Below are 17,152 nucleotides of genomic sequence, written 5' to 3' on the forward strand. Positions count from 1 at the left end.
AAATTTTATACATACGAGTATGGATGGTATAGAAAGGATGCCAATCTCTTATGGCAGAATTGTTGCAAAAGTGACCGCTTTCAGCTTTAAATAATAGTTCCTAATCTCTCCGGTGGCGCTAGTTAGGCTTTGGGAACATGAACCAACAAATAACCCGACCAAATTACGTAGGTTGTTTTTGGTAGTATTTCGGTGTATGGTGGCGCCGCCTAATTACTGTTTTTTGATGGACACTTTTCATACATAGAGATTTGGCTCCTTTATATAGTCTCCATGCATACGAGGAATTATAATAAGTCGTAACAGACTACCGCACCGCACCGCGACCTTTTTTTCATACGCGTTACCAATTAAATTGTCAATCAGATTGTGCGAAAAATTGTCTCGTCTACACCCACTAATCTTTTTGTGTTATCTATGGTATAGTCAATGTCATGTCATATGTCATAATGGTCGGTTTTTAGTTACCTATAATATTTTAGCATCTTTTTTAGCACATTTCAAAATTATTTAGCATATTTCTGGCATGGCATTTAGACATAAGTCTGGCATTTTTTCAAATTCCGAGTTGGCAACACTGTTAATGTTGTTAAAGCTAACCTAAATATGTGGCGGTAAATAGATTTTGTTAAGAATTATTCATCTTATTGTGCAGTCATTGTTGTAAGGTGTTATAAATCATTATTCACATCATGACTACCGCCACAGTTTGGTAAGTAATCTCAACGACTGTTTATGCGGTCCGTGCTCCTTGAAAATTTTCCGAAACTAAGAGGTAATTTTTTTCAGCTACTGGAAGCAACTTTGGAGATGGACAACATCAAATAGCTTATCGAGTGAGGAACTGACAGCTGTGTTGCACAAAAAGGAGATAATCGACGCACTACGAGAGGGCCTAGCAAGTTACAAACCTTGGAAGAAAGAAGGTTATGCACAGCTGCAAACAAAACATGCTGATCAAACTTCACTTCTGAATGTCGTGCACACGTTACAGAATTATATGGTTAGTAGTAGTTGTAGTAATCACTTTATTGTACACAACACAGGTTTACAAAAATAAATTACAGTAATGGAAGTACAAAGGGTGAAAGTAAAGGGTTAGTGTAAGTGTTCTTTTTTAGTCCAGGCAATTACTATAAATTTACCAAAGTTTACACTTAATAATAATAATAAATAAATAATAAAAGCCTTTATTTCCCAAGTATAAGTGTTACAAAAAATTTAGTTTACATACATATTATTTTTAAAAAGTTACAGAGAAAAGAAATTAAAACTAAGTTTTACTAACTAGTATTTTTATGTGGGTTTGTCCATTTTTGGACGTAGGCCTCCTCCATGTTACACCATAGTTTTCTGTCGGCGGCCAGACTGGCCCAGGCTATGCCTGCCTGCTCGGTTATGTCATCTCGCCAGCGGCGGAGCGGATGACCTTGCCCTCGCCCGCCATCTGGTGGGTACCACTGTAGAACTCTTTTGCTCCATCGGTCGTCTTTCGCTCTCGCTGTGTGTCCGGCCCATCGCCATTTGAGGCGGCATGCCATTTCCGCTGCGTCCATTATATTTGTCCTCTTACGAATATCAGTGTTTCTTACCCTGTCTTTTATTTTTATACCGAGTAGGCTTCGTTCTATGGCTCTTTGAAACTTCTGTATTTTGTCAATAATTTCTTTGTTTATCGCCCATGTTTGGCATCTGTAAAGTAGGGTCGGTGTCACTACAGTGTCGATAGCTGTTTTTTTTTAGTGTAATATCTAATTTGGATTTAAAAATATGTTTGTGTGACCAATATGAGTTCCAAGCTTTCTGAATTCTACGTTCCACTTCGTTTACATAGCGTTTACACTTACATATTATCTTTATTTTCAGGATGTAGATTGTTTTCAAATATGGGAAATACTAAAGCACTATCTCTGTGACATATCTTACGGCACAACAGCAAACGCTCTTAAGAATGTTGCATTTGTGGACACTCGCCCCACTTTTCTACTGCCCAACATATGGAACTTCTATTATGCAGAGAGACTTTTCCTACTCAAGTTGTTGCAGTATATATTGCAACACAAAGATGATAGAAGCCACAAATATCAAGCACAATTCAGTAAAATAATCAATGACATAGGATTGGATAAGTTGAGGGAATCTTTAATAGACCAGTTTGAGAAGGTTTTGTATACGGCCCCGCCTCCAAGAAGAATACATAATGAATTTTCCAGTGACACGGTTAGGCAAGAATGGGCGGAGTTCAAACTGCGAGAGAAGGTTGCCTTATTACAGAACATACTGCTGTTGGCTGTTGAAAAGCCATTTACTGATGCAGATTTTATAAAACTGTTTTCACTGTATAAGAAACATAATTTTGGGAAGAATTTGGGATACAATGAGTTGTTGGAGCAAGAGCACAAGGAGCTCTGCATGAGACTGATGTATCTGGAGACTTGTATTTTCATGGTGATGCTTGCCAAGGTTGACAAAAGGTAGGAGGAAAACTGTTATAGAAATATCTGGATATAAGTAACTAGTAAGTATAGTCTAGACTTTATCCAGGCGCTATACTGTATAGCGCCAAGCTATAAGTGTAGTCAGCGATAAAAGCTTGTACCAAAAATGACATTTTTGGCAAAAACTTATTCATTAGCAAATTTAGACCCTTTTTAGTTTTGGGGTTAATTAACTTGTTGTTTTCAGCCAAGACAAGTTGCCTGCATGGATTAACAAAACAAAAGAAGTAGTAGAATCTGAACTCAGACAACTGCAACTTAGTCCGGAGCACAGCCCTATGCTAATGGCCTGGATGTTACTCTTATTGCAGGTTAATATTTATTTAAAATAACTATGAAAAGTCACTACATCAAATAAAGAAATTTTAATTTCCTCATAATCATTGTTTATTACTTAGCTTTATCAGCACTTACTTTAACACATTTATTATTATTATTATATTAAAATACATAATATACTTGTTTATCCACCATTTATCAAGTAAACCTTTTGGCCTTTTGACTCTTCAATCTATTAAATAAATAGTGTTTTAGATGTGGCATACTTGATCATATAATTCCACAGAAATTTGAATTAATAGATTTTATTGTTTTATTTCAGAGCAATGAACATGCAAAACTGTTTGAAAGCCAATATCACCACTTTGGTGCAACTGCCCTCAAAATGCGGCTATTTGAGTTTCTTCATGCAATGCTAAGCAGCCCTGTGTTTTCTGTAAGTATTATTCATTCATTCATTTATTTATTCACTAACAATATACATTGAGTTTGAATGTCATTCTATTTCTATTTTACAATGTTAGTTAACATTAAATTATAAAATATAAAAAAATCAAACATGAAACATTTATTCAGCAAATAGGGCACAGGGGCACTTTTACATGTCAATTTTTACAAGCAATAAAATTAACCAATAATTACAAAAAAAAACAATTACAAATATGGAATCAATAAAATATTAGATACAATAAAAAAATATTACAATTCTTACATTCCTAGATTAATGAAATCATTTGTCATACAGGCACTACAAGAAAAAAAATATACATATTAATAATGTACATAATTAGCTAATTATTTTTATCATTTATGAAATATATTACGGAATAATAACATTTTTCTAAAAGAAACTCCTTTAGTCTTGCATTGAAAACGCGATGGTTGGTAATAGTTTTATATTGTAATGGCAGACTATTTACATAGTATAAACAGGACAAAGTATGTTATCTTCATACAAACGCACCGCGCGCGATTTGTATGTGTGCGCGACTTGTATCTACGGTCGCCGCACGCACACTCAAACAAAATCTCGACCTGCGCACTGAGAAACGCGGGTCGAGATTTTGTTTAAGAGGCCGGTGTCGATTTTAGTCGCAAAAATGTAAAATTGATAGATTTAGTCGGTGAAATTGTACACCTTTTGTTACCTAATTGAAATAACAAGTACTGGTTTCTATTAGCACGTCTTCTTATCTTGCCTTTTATCAGATCAATTTTTTTAAAAACAGTCTCACTAAATTAGTAATGATTTTTTTTTCTAATGGACGTTTAGGTAAACGCGCGTAAAGCACTGATTTTGTCGCTCTTATTTGTAAATTTCATAAAGTTTGGACTGCTAAAAATGGTAAATTAGTATTACACATATTCTGTACTTGACCTTTATCAGATTACATTTTTGTTATATGACTTAGTTCGAGAAAATGAAAGTTAAACGAATTCAATTTTCTCCAGAAATTACTTCAAAACAAGTGACAATTTCTCTGAAAATCGGCTTAATTTCAACATAATTTTGATACTTAAACAATCTACAACATTTGCTGAAACTATTCTTATACATCAATTTGTATAACTTACCACCATAATTTTTTGATGAATTTTTAAAAACTGCCCCTTCTCTTCATATATTACCGGTGACGCACGCTCGCGACCTCATTATTAAAAGGCAAGATGAGAAGACGTGCTAATAGAAACCAATACTTGTTATTTAGTTAATACGTAACAAAACGTGTATAATTTCAACGATAAAATCTATCAATTTTAAATTTTTGCTACAAAATCGAATACGGCCTCTTAAGTGTGCGTGCGGCGACCATAGATACAAGTCGCGCACACATACAAGTCGCGCGCGGTGCGTTGTATGAAGATAACATACTTTGCCCTGTTTATACTGAGATGCTATTGAACAAGCAGAACCTCTGATAACATGCCGCGTGTTTCATAATATTTAGTCTTGGCACTATCTTGTTTTGTATGTCTTTCCTTCTAGATGACATTCTGGCCTGCTCTTTCTGACTTTCGTAGTGTTTTAAATGCTTCATAAAATCCGTGAGAAGAACAAGAATGTACAAACAGGGCACTGTTAATATCTTAAGCTGCCTAAAATATTCCCTACAAGACTCATACTGGGGAATGCGAACTACTGTTCTAATAGCCCTTTTCTTCTGCATTATAAACATGGCTTCCACAAGATCTGTCAATGTTAAAATCGCCGACTCCTATTGGAGACCTTCATGTTACAACATGATCTTCATTATTAATAGATGGCATCACTATCAAACATCTTAACTTAAGTCCCCTTAGCCCCTTACTAAGAAAGTTGGAATAAATAGAGTTGTACAGTTTACACAATACAAAATATAATATATATTATGAACTGCCTCGCTAATGTAATTCTGAATATTTTAAATAGACCCTACTTGAATATCTCACTACATAATGCATGCATAGTTTGTACAGGGTGTTTTTTTAGTCACCTGCAATAGTTTACGGGGTTTATAGGTCATACTGAGCATCATTTACTATGGGACCAACTTCGAAATCGCGATAAAAATTGGCTGTTTCTGTTTGTGCCAGATGTTGATATTTTGTATGGGTCGATTTTTTTTTAGGCGATTTCGGGGTTGGTCTCATAGTAATAGTTGCTCTGTATGACCTACCCCCCATATGAATTCACAGCCAGCGCAGCGTAAATTATCTCAGCCGGGCTAGCAAATGCTTGGCGCGAGAGTATCTCGCCGCGACATAGACTACCCGTCCCCCTTTAATTCATACAGTTAGTAAAAGACGGGTAGTCTATCTCGCGGCGAGATACTGTCGCGCCAATCATGTGCTCGGCCTACAGGTGACTAAAAAACACGCTGTAGGCAGGCAAGCAGAGTGAGGAAATTGCAATGTGAAGCAGCTTGGTTTGTGTATTGTGTAGGATTTCCGCTGCTTCAAAAATTTCTAAATCTCTAATTATTAAAGTATTAAGACCATAATGGTTGTCTTTATGCAACAGGATAGATCTCCATGCGCCTCGCTAGCCCGTAGCTACACCTTTCGCTTCCTCAACGAGCTATGCGACCGCTTCGACGGTGACGGCACCATCAGCAACCAGCCCGGGGTCATGCCACTTTGCTCCCTATTGCTAGAGACAGAAGAACTATCCACTGAGTTCTGGAAGCTGACGCAGAAGGAAGAGGGGAATGGTGTTGTGTCGCTATGGAATACGGCACTGGAGTTTTTCCCTCATAATTTTAGCTCGTTGAGCGTGCTGTCAGCTGGACTGGCGAAGGGTGGGGTGAATAGTGTAAGAAATGTAAGTATGACAATAAAAAATAATTATTAAATTCTTTAATGTTGATCATAGCTACAAATTGGACATTACATCACTACACCTTATAAAATAAAGTCCCCCGCCGCGTCTGTCTGTATGTATGTTCGCGATAAACTCAAAAACTACTGAACGGATTTAAATCAATAGAGTCGTTCTTGAGAAAGGTTTAGGTGCATAAAATAAGTTTCGTGTAACCCGTGCGAAGCCGGGGCGGGTCGCTAGTCTACCTATATAACAGACATTGCAGATCTACGATCTACCCACTTTTGATTAAAACATCTACTAAAGCACTACTACTCGTAACCTTCCATTATCTTACCTCTCTCAAGATGTTTTCAGTGTACTCAAATTGTTTTGTGACTAACATAAATACACACTTCTTCTCTTTCTTTAACCTTTTCTGTAGGTATGTTTCAATAAGCTTTTGAACAATGGGCATTAATTAATTTAATTTTGACCATGAACAAAGATGTTTGTAGGTATGAATGAGTAGGTATTTATACTTATTCTCTACATTACAGCTCGTAGCCGAACTGAAAAGCCTACCAGTCTACACCGAAATCTTCAATCCCAACACAGTCCCAATAATGGCTATGAACTCCGAAGAGGCCGTCATAGGCCGCGACCACTACCCACTAGGCGGCCCAACCTATCGCATCGAGGCCGGATCTAAAGCCACTATCATGGAGAGAAAAGAAGGCACTATGATACATTACAGAACTCCTTATAGCTACTGGACTGTGTTGAATAAAGTAATCGAACAAGCGTTGGACAGAAAAGGACATCATCAACATGATATTAGTATGACGTTGCAAAGAGTTTACGAAGGCACTAAGGTTTTGAAAAGAGTGTTAAAAGCTTTAGTGGAGTATAAAGAGATTCCGAAGATGTTAGTAGAGCCGAGTGAAGGTGTTTTTGATGTGCTAGTGCGGTTTATGAAGGCGGAAACGCCGCCATTGTCGTTGTTGGTGGAGTGTTTGGAGACGTGTACGGCGTTGATACCATTGTTCCCTAAAGAGATTCATATGCGGTGAGTGCCTACTAATACTAATTTTTGATTATGACGTTTCCAAAACAGTTAAGCTTTATAGTTATTTTCGTTAAATATTAAATTATTTTTATAATTTAAACCTCTAACCACCCAGAGGCCTAAAACATGCCGTCGATACATTGTAATTAAATACGTTATTCTGAATATTTTCTCTAACGATTGATTCGTATCAGTAGATTTTCGATTTTAAAATACCAAGTGTTTTTTCAATGGTTAGATATATTTGAAGAAGTAAATCATACTAAACATACTTTTACCATGGGACAAAAACAATATCGCAAAAAAATGGTCGTATTTACAAAAAAAAAACGGTTTAATATACATGTTTCGACCAAAACAGCCAAGTTTTTCAGAATCTCACGGTCGGTCCCATAATTAAAGTTGTTTGCTTTGACCTACTTATTTACGTATCCTTTTTTTTAGGCTGATAAACACTGGTCTTCTTCCACGCATAATAAACCGCCAATTGTCCCCTGCTCGATACGCAGCCGGTGAAGGTCTGGATTCGGCCGCTGCGGGCGCCTACCTCGTCACTCTAGAGCAGCCCAGTGGCTCCTACAGCTTCTTGAAGGCCTACATTGAGATGCTGTGCACATTCCACGAGGTACACTGACCACGTGACCACACACTAATTAACAGTCAACTGTTATTGTGGAAATAATGAATTTTCAAGTCTTCTTCTTAGAATTATTCCGTTATAACTTGTTGAGACAGAAGTAGGCAGACATTTTGGTTCCTGTTTAAATTGACCTTTATTGCAAGTTTGAAATAATATTTCACAAGCAAACAGTAACATTATTTTCAATAAAAAAAATCCTCCTCAGATGTGCGACGACGAACGCATCTCCTCCGAAATCATCCTCCCCGGCGTCGTCCTGATCCTCCGCGAAGTGTTCCCCAGCGTTACCGAGTGGCGTTACAGTAACGCGCGGGAACGCCGTTCGCTCTTGCACCTGTGCTCCAAGTTCCTCAATCTGTTGCTGCAACAGACCAACCGCAGTGTGGCCAAGGATACCTGTGTGTTTAGTTTGTTGTATACAGAGAACGCATTGGAGCTCCTGAAGATTGTTTCAATTGGTAAGATTTGTCAAAAATGGGATAGGTATTTCAGTGCTTCAAATTCTTCAAGTGGTACAATTGACAATTGTGTGGCCAGAAATGAAATTAATTATAAGTCTATGGGCCCGTCAGTCTTTGGACAACGCGGTGTGTTTTTGTATGTGGTAAAATAAATAGCACGCTAGGAAGTGACTGAGCGTTTACAACTCCACTTAAAAGGCATAGCTCCTATTCCATACCTAATATTAAGTGGAAGCAACGTCAGAAAATATTACTTAAATTGTCAAATTGTTAGTCCGATAATATTAAATATAGTTGGTCAAGCAAATCTTGTCAGTAAATAATAACAAAAAAACTACATTCATCCCCTTCTTCTGGGCGCCAGCACCAGTGCAAGACAAAGACAGTCATACTCTCTACGTCTACGCCCGAAATGAGACAGTCCCTTGACAAACTATGGACACTAGACAAATATTTTTATTGCAGGTAACAGCCAACTTGAGCGCATGATGCACGGTGAAACGAACTGGACGAGCGGCGAATGTACACAACACGTAACCACCGTCCAACGCTGCGTCGCCATCATCATGTTCGCGCTACGGCTCAAATCAACCGTCACATCCGCGAGCGAAGTGACACCCCTAGAGCATTTAGTGTTCGCTCAGAACACACAGAAGGGCGCTCTGAGAGTCGTCCCTAGGGTTGCCAGTTACATAAACCATGCGTTTAATAAGAGCCTGCCGGTATTGGCTTTTCGGTTGTTGAAGAAGTTTGCTCATGTAAGTAGCGCGTAGTGTATAGTTATCAGGATAGTAAGTTGTACCGCTGTAAACTGTTAATTTTATCGTTCAAAAGACTCCCATTATAGCTTACCTGATAAATGAGATGCAAACTGAATTTCTATTTTTTTTGCATCTTTGAAAAGTGAACCAAGGATAAAACGTTGCATTAGTTGGAATTATTTTGCGCAAGCAATTCAGCGGTAAAAATCAACCGCCGTCTACTTCAGCTGTCAAACTCCGGCTACAAGTTTTTTTAGACTACATCTCTATGACAACCTACATATGTGCCATTCTCAACCAAAAGGGTACTTATTGTCGGCTGTCAATAAAGTGCGATTTGAAATAAACCTTATCGACTAGCGACAATGTGGTACCTTTTGGTTAAAAAGTCACATATAACTCTTTATTCATAACCATAGACATAGTATATACAAGTAGCTCTTATAGGAATCGCAATAAGACTATCTTTCTTTATCAAAGAGTGTCAGGCCCTTGTTCATAACTGTATTTCTCTCTCTTCCTTGCCGTATCCTCATGGCTGAGGGACGTGACGAATGTGAACACTTTACCGGTGCTCACCAAGCCGCTCTGTCTTGGGCCCAGTAACAATACAGTATTGGGTACAGTAGCTGTATGTGTAATCCCTCCTAAATATTTCAGGGCTTCCAAATGTCCCTGTTCGCCGCTCTCGACATGACGGCGCACCAGGTCCGCGTCATGTTCCTCGACCGCCTCAGCGACAAGCACGAGACCACCGAGCTTAAGGTCGCCATCCTGGAGTTCGTGACCACCTGCATCGCCAACCAGCCCGGCTTGACCGAGGCCTTCTTCAATATTAGCCATGAGAAGATGGATACGACTGGCAAGGATGACAAAGTTCAGATTAAGCAGGATGAAAGCGTGGAGGGCGTTTTGAGTTACATGGCGGATTATCTTGGGACTGTTAAGGCTGTAAGTAATGTTTTGCCTAAAGTAAATCAACTTCACCTGTGCCCTAGAATTATAGAAAATGCTTGAAAAATTTACTTAACAAAAAATTAAAAATTCGGTTGTCATATTAAATACTCGACTATTTTCTTTTCTTCATTGTGGTATAACCCGTATAAATAGCTCCTTCGGTCGAAATTCCTTTTTCAACACTAATTCTGGTTACATTTTCCAGGATCCAAAACTACTCGACAGCCCATTGCTATCATGTATCATGGGCCTATTCCATGCTCTGTGGAAAAACAACATGCAAATCCTAATAAAGAAACTACGCGAAAACCCAAAATTCTGGGAACACATGACCAGCCCACTGTTCAGTGAAATTCAACCCGGGCTCAACACTTACGCGCAAATATTCAACGTTCTCGGCATAGAGCTGTTTGTCTCGCGAGAAAAATATGAGTCTGGTTTCAAGGACATGCTCGAAAAGTTCTTCGATACGAGCAATAATTATCTGGATACGTGGATTGGCTACATTTTCTCGTTCAAATGTAGGACTGAGGGTGAGCAAATGGTCGATAGAGTACCAGTTTGGCTGGGACTCTTGACGTCTTGGAAAGATTTCACCACCATCTTCTGTAAATGTCTGCCTTTTAGTTTAAATATCGCGCATAAAGCTAAAATGGTTGCCCCCTGCATGACAGCACTCTTGAACGAACTTGACGAACTTAAAGATGGAAGACTCGTTGTTATATTAGCGGAGTTGTATGTCATCATGCTTGCAAATTGGAAGGAAGATTGCTTTGAAAACCGAAAGGCGAGCGCTAAGCAGATAGATAACTTGCTCACTAATACAGCAATAGTGTACGAATGTCTTCATCCTCGGGCCGTTCGCGCTATTTTGTCCATAGGAACTGTTGCGATTAGTACCTTAGATTATGAGATCAAAGGCAACAGTGACATAGCGCAAAGCGTCATCAGATCCGTAACTAACATAAACAGTTTGGAGCTGGAGAAACTATTCAATGATATGAAAGAAGAATCGGCGCCTAAACTAAAGGAAAAGAGTGAGGAAATCCCTACTGTTGTACTCTCTTTAGCCATGCTCGAGCAATGCTTAGAACTTTACGACAATATGTCAGTTGGTCTCCCGCAATGGTTCCAATCCACAAGATTCATCAACAAACTGCTTTGCTGCCTTCAAAACTGCTTACACAATCGCAGGCACTACCACACTTGTTTAGCCGCTTTACGATGCTTAACAGCATACGCGAGAGGACCTTTCGCTAATGAACTACTAATGAGTGATGTCGACCAATTCCTATGGCTGAAATTACTTCCTCCTAAATTCGAGAACGGGTCATGGAAACCCGAGGAGTGGTGGCGTGTATACGGACACAGTTTGGACTTTATTTCCATGATGGTAATGAAGCATGGTCAGTTCTTCGCCGGGGATGCTATAACCTTCGTGGGCGTACACTTGGAGCATTTAGTAGAAGCCGTGTTGCTTCCTCGGCAGTTTGTGAATTTGGATGCGCTAAATTTGTGCGCTTCGTCCCTGAACCTGGTGGTGCAACTGGTTAAATACGAGTCGAGGTGGCGTATAGAGAATATCAACTCTATGATGGCTATTATGGTGAGATTTCTTACTGCTTTTATTTGATTTCTTATATCCAAATAATTCTGAATTTGTTTATGACATGACTAGTAACAAAGAGGATATAATATTATAGAGCGGTACTGTCATAGTAAATTTTGTAACCACAGTAAATTCACTGCCATCTATCGACACACTTTAAAACTAAAAATGAAGATTTATAAAATTACGATAAATTGTATTTAAATATGGATAAATGATTTTTTTTATTTGCATTATTACTTTTATTATTTTGACCCATGTTCTGTCACTGATATGCGTTAAAATTGTTAAATAACAAACGAAACCGTCAACGCCCTCTATACGAGAGTAGGGCAAAGGTAGTAGCGACATCTGATCGAGAATCAAATTTCCGTGATTTTCGAGGCACGTTATTTCCTTAGACTGTATCCATCTATTACGGAGTTATATTATCTATCTTTGCTAGTAATTTACAGTCCGTTCCACTTTCTTGCACTGTCTTTGCAATAATAATTACGTATTTTTAGTTAACAGTGGATGATAGTACACTAAAGTAAATCGTGAAGTTTTCTGAAACCACTAAAATGCGAAAACTGTAACTTCGTGCAACAATGTCTTCAGTCAAATCTGCCAATATCTAAACCTGCCAATAGCTTTTAACGAGATTATGTTTTATACAGAGGAGTATAAGCGCGTGTCTGTACCAGTGCGTCACGCTTATCCTCCGTTCCCGCCGCTCCTCCGACCCGGCGCTGCCGCCGCTGGACGAGAACCAGCAGTCGCCGACCATCCTACACAGGTAACAGAACCGGAATATGGCGAAGATAGGGCTCATCTCTTATGTTGTCATAAAAATAATTCATCTCGTTGTAAGTTTACCACTTAACTATCCAGTTGGTGAAAAGTTATTATCGCCGACTACGGTGCGAAAGTGATAAATACCTACACTAGATTAAGTTCTAAATGTATACTAAGTCGTCTTCCACTTGAAACATCTATCACTAAAACAACCATCCTGACCCTGAGCCACATCTGATTGTAGGAACGCATTATTTTTCTACAGGATCCTGGAGATCCTTCACATGGCGACCCTATGCCTGCACTCGTTCAGCCCATCGCTGCTAGCCCTGCTGGCCGCGCCCGTGGACGTGGAGCGCTGGCAGCCGCTAGTGGAGCTCCACTTCGGCGCGCCCAAGATCTCGTACGAGCCGTGCCCGCAGCTCACCTTCGGCACGCTGCTGGCGGCCGTGTGCATGTTGACGAGGTCGCTCAATCATGTAAGTATTTACTGTCGACGTTTCGAACGTGACGTTACGTTCTTGGGCGCAGGAAGATTGGCGAATCACATGTATTAACATATTCTAGCTTCACGGAGATTTATACATAGCCGCACTTGCTTTTATTATAAACTTTGAAGCTAAGTTTGTCTACTGAACAGTATCTAAGAAAAAAAATTCTTCAGGCGTACCACAGTGAGGAGTCAAGCGTCGCGCGCTCCCCGCGCGGGCGGCGGCGCGCCTGCTCCTGCAGCCCGGGCGAGCCGCGCCGCGCCAACCGCAGCGAGTCCCTCACCAGCATCTCGTCGCAGACCAGCGTGGGCCCGCTGCTCAACGACAGGCTGGTCGCCGGCGCGCTGGAGGCCACCGCAACGCTTGCCGCTTCACAGGTACCGATCTACCTCACAAGGAAACCTATACCGGCTCCGGTTTAATTTATTTTTATATATGTATAGAGTAGTCTAAAATAACAGACACGTATTTTTTTAGCTGCCCATACTCAACCTATTGGGAGAAATTGTCCTACAGTACTTTGAAGCAGAGAATGGGCATTATTCGAATATATTTTTTATCAGAATAATCATTAGAATAAACAATAATTCACTATTTTTTTATTCACGAATGATTTATTCGCGAATAATTTTTCTGCGAATAAATCATTCGACCGCTTTTCAAATGACGAATGATCTATTCGTTAGTTCATTCGAATAAATCCACGAAAAATATTTAAGTTTTTTGGCTTATTCCACTCAAATAAATAATATCACGTTTAATATGACTTGTTTTTTGCTGTATATTTGTTCTGACACATTAAAGATTGTTCAGGGTCAAAGGATAAGCACAGGTAGTATAATAAACAAAGGATTAGCGTGAACACGCACACAAAGTTAGTAACTTTCTAGCTGTGCCTAGAAGAGATAGCTATAAAAGTGAGAAAACCAAATTTTCTTATCATTTGTTTGCTTCAGAGCGAATCTCAACAACGCATAATTTATATTTATCAGTAACTATTTAGTTGCAGTGCATTGCACTGATCAAGTGATCACAGTTACCAAATCTTTCTAAACCGAAAAAAGTTAATATGGTATTCCAATAAACAATTATACAAAAATACATATTAAAAATTACATGGTACAAATAATATGATGTACAAAGGCGAACTTATCCCTTTGAGGGTTCTTTTCCAGTTAACCTTAAAGTCAATTTTATTCTTCATTCGCAAATAATTTTGTTATTCTTATTCGTTATTCGTCATTTGAATAAATTTTGCTCATCTCTGGTTTGGAGGACAATAAGTTTCTCCCTATAATAGGTTGAGTTTGGGCAGCTAAAACAAAATACGTGTTTGTTATTTTAAGCTACTCTATAACATAAGTATATAAAAATAAATCAAATCGGAGCCGGAGAGTTGGGTAGGTTTCCTTGTCAGTTTTTTTTTCTTAGTTAAGCGGACTTGCAACCGCGGACTCTCCAAAAGCCGTTATTAATAAGTTTTAGACTCATGGATGTAGCAAGTATATACAATATCATAGACAAGAAGGAAACTGTAAGTCTACAATATTAGTAACTACAATTGTACCTAATGTTACATACACTTTCTTAATAAATAATAAAAAATAAAACCGCAACCCGCTGTTCTTCCTAGTTTATTTAAATCGTGATGTTTCACAGGCGCTCCTAGTAGTCCGCGACCCTAACGTGCCGTCCCGGCACAAGCAGCACGTCCGCCGCGAGCTCGCCTCCGAACTCGCGCTATTCCACGACTTCGTCCGCAAACGCATCCTCTGCGGCGCCCACGCCCGCTCGCACCTCGCGCGCAACCACCTCGGCGCGTGGCCGCTACCCGCCAACGAGGAAGAGTTCAAGAGAATCCAAGAAGTCCAGCGGGAAAGAAACCCGACCATGGACGAGGAATCCCTCCCCCCTCCACCACCCCCCAAGCGCGCCTCTCAAGACTCCATGCGTGAATATATTTTAAGAAAACATTACTTAGACAAATGCGCTCAAACACCTACTAAGGAACCTTCCCCCGTCTCACACTCCACTCCCGCCCCTGACAAGAAGAAAGAAGTCTCCAGAAGCTCGAAACGAGTGTCCTGGGCGGAAACAACAACAAGCGACGAAAGCCTAGAAACGTCGCTAGAAGCAATCGAATCGGTGTATTCTAATCTCACAGACGTACAGATCAATAACGATGAGGATTATTTCCATTTTATGTCAGTTGTTTTCCTTTACATTTGCCAGAATGAATTGTAATGTGAATTGTGTTTAGTATTCTTTTATTGTATTTTTATCAATTAAACAACCCCTTTTTGACTATCGGTGTTGTTGTTTTTTTATTTTAATATTATAGCTTGGCAAGAAGCGTTAGTCAGCATAGAGAAATATAAGTAAAGAAAGAGTGGTAACTCCATACATCAGTTTTCTTAACAAAACGCGAGTTATTTCGTAGTCGACATCTAACGACAAGTAATGAAACTATCAGAACCGCTTTTTGACACCAGATGTCACAAGTGTCGCTACTGACGAAAAGTGTACTACCAAAGAGGATAATTAATAAGAAAGAGCGGTACTGTAATAGTCATAGACCTAGCATTACATAGACCAGCTATACGCGTGCGCCCGTAAGGGATAGACATAGATGACGTCATAAACGTGGGGATACCATATTGGTAAAAATTACCCCAATATTTGATATCACGTTGGAGCGATTACCCTGGAGGCAAAGTTAGCTTGTTTGACGGTATTAAAAAATTGTTAAATAAAATGTCAATGGGCCGTTCTTTTTAGGCGTATAAACAATGAAATACCTCCTATAATTCGCGCAGGTGGTACAAAACTAAACATGTTTAGTAAATAAAACGTAAAATAAAATGTATTATGGGTTTTAATTTAAAGAAATCACAAATCGCAATCACACCAATTAATTTACACCACATTTAATCTTCACAACATTTGTTTATTTATTTTTTGGAATTAGAAGTACGAAAAAACTTCGAGGTCAAAATTACCCATAAAATTATGATATTTTCATCTGGTATCCCTAACATGATTGTTATGCAGCTAAATTAAGAAGAAGTTTAAAAATGGCTGACCTCAGACTCCTACCTACCTACGTAATTTGGGCGGATAATTTTACAAATAATGTTTTGTTAATTTGCGTAAATAATTGTGATATTTTTATTGAAATCGTTTGATTCTACATTGCTTTGAGTGTAACGTAATTTTACGATGTTATTCTCACATATTGCGTTAAGGGGAAGGTGTAAAATACCGTACTTACGTGTGAAAGGTTATGATCTCATATTTTTGCTCAGAGCGGCTATTACAGCCGATTACAGAACAATTCACCAGTATTTTATCAAAGTTCAAGCATTCAAAACGCAAACCATCACTATATTTCATAAGAGAAAGCACAATTTCATACAAAACAACGATAATTAAACAAGCAACGAACAAACATGACATGTCACGTATTTATTTGTTTGCCACAACCTCGGTTGTGGCAGCGGTGGAAAAGTGAAACTATGACAAGGACAAACAATAACAGCGCTTTCTTTGCTACTCCTACTGAAAGATACATAAGACTATCCCGTTCGGTCATTTTCCCCCACTCCCCATGACCGATCCAGTTATACTAGATTCATGGTAATAGTAAATTTTGTAGCCACAGTAAATTCACTGCCATCTATCGACACATGATTAAAACTAAAAATAAAAATATCAAAAAATCTATTTATATACAGGGAACAGGGTAACCAAAAAATATGTGTATTCCCATTGCCAGGGAGATTTTGGGATTATACTGAGCAACTTTTACTATGGGACCAACCCCGAAATCGCCAAAAAAAAAATATGGCTATTTCATACATTTTGGCTGGTCCATTTTCTATGAGAGGGTAATTATTTTTTTCGCGATTTCGTGGTTGATGTCATAGCTAAGATTAGATGGATACAGTCTAAGGAAAAAACGTGCCTCGAAAATCACGAATATTTGATTCTCGACCAGAGGGCGCCACTAGTTTTGGCCTACTCTCGTATAGAGGGCGCTGACGGTTTCGTTTGTTATTTATAATTTTAACGCACATCAGTGAAAGAACATGGGTCAAAATCATATAAAAATAATTAATACAAATAAAAAAATCATTTATCCATATTTAAATACATTTTAACGTATTTTTATAAATCTTCATTTTTAGTTTTAAAGTATGTCGATAGATGGCAGTGAATTTACAGCGGTTACAAAACTTACTATGACAGTACCGCTCTATCTTATTATATCCTCTTTGTCTCATAGTAAAAGTTGCTTAGTATAATCCCAAAACCTCCCTGGCAACGGGAA

General features: G+C 38.8%; 1 protein-coding gene across 1 annotated transcript; it reads left to right on the forward strand.

Moving 5' to 3' along the window:
- Positions 1-575: 575 nt before the first annotated feature.
- On the forward strand, positions 576-15,131 carry LOC134756033 (nucleoporin Nup188). The gene is made up of 16 exons (XM_063692804.1): positions 576-712; positions 790-1,003; positions 1,867-2,474; positions 2,686-2,809; positions 3,100-3,213; positions 5,779-6,078; positions 6,618-7,126; positions 7,571-7,751; positions 7,972-8,224; positions 8,693-8,985; positions 9,649-9,939; positions 10,151-11,551; positions 12,214-12,332; positions 12,597-12,810; positions 12,996-13,199; positions 14,482-15,131. The coding sequence occupies exons 1-16, from the start codon at positions 693-695 to the stop codon at positions 15,064-15,066; spliced, it is 5,430 nt and encodes a 1,809-aa protein (XP_063548874.1). The 5' UTR covers positions 576-692; the 3' UTR covers positions 15,067-15,131.
- Positions 15,132-17,152: the final 2,021 nt, after the last annotated feature.

The sequence above is a fragment of the Cydia strobilella genome, chromosome 3 (genome assembly GCF_947568885.1).
Source record: "Cydia strobilella chromosome 3, ilCydStro3.1, whole genome shotgun sequence".
Classification (NCBI taxonomy): domain Eukaryota; kingdom Metazoa; phylum Arthropoda; class Insecta; order Lepidoptera; family Tortricidae; genus Cydia; species Cydia strobilella.

Excerpts from the sequence above, each read along its gene's own strand:
- LOC134756033 (XM_063692804.1), top strand. The coding sequence starts at position 693 with ATGACTACCGCCACAGTTTG. Across the intron at positions 8,225-8,692 it reads CCTGAAGATTGTTTCAATTG|GTAACAGCCAACTTGAGCGC; the intron begins GTAAGATTTGTC and ends TTTTTATTGCAG. Across the intron at positions 13,200-14,481 it reads CAACGCTTGCCGCTTCACAG|GCGCTCCTAGTAGTCCGCGA; the intron begins GTACCGATCTAC and ends GATGTTTCACAG.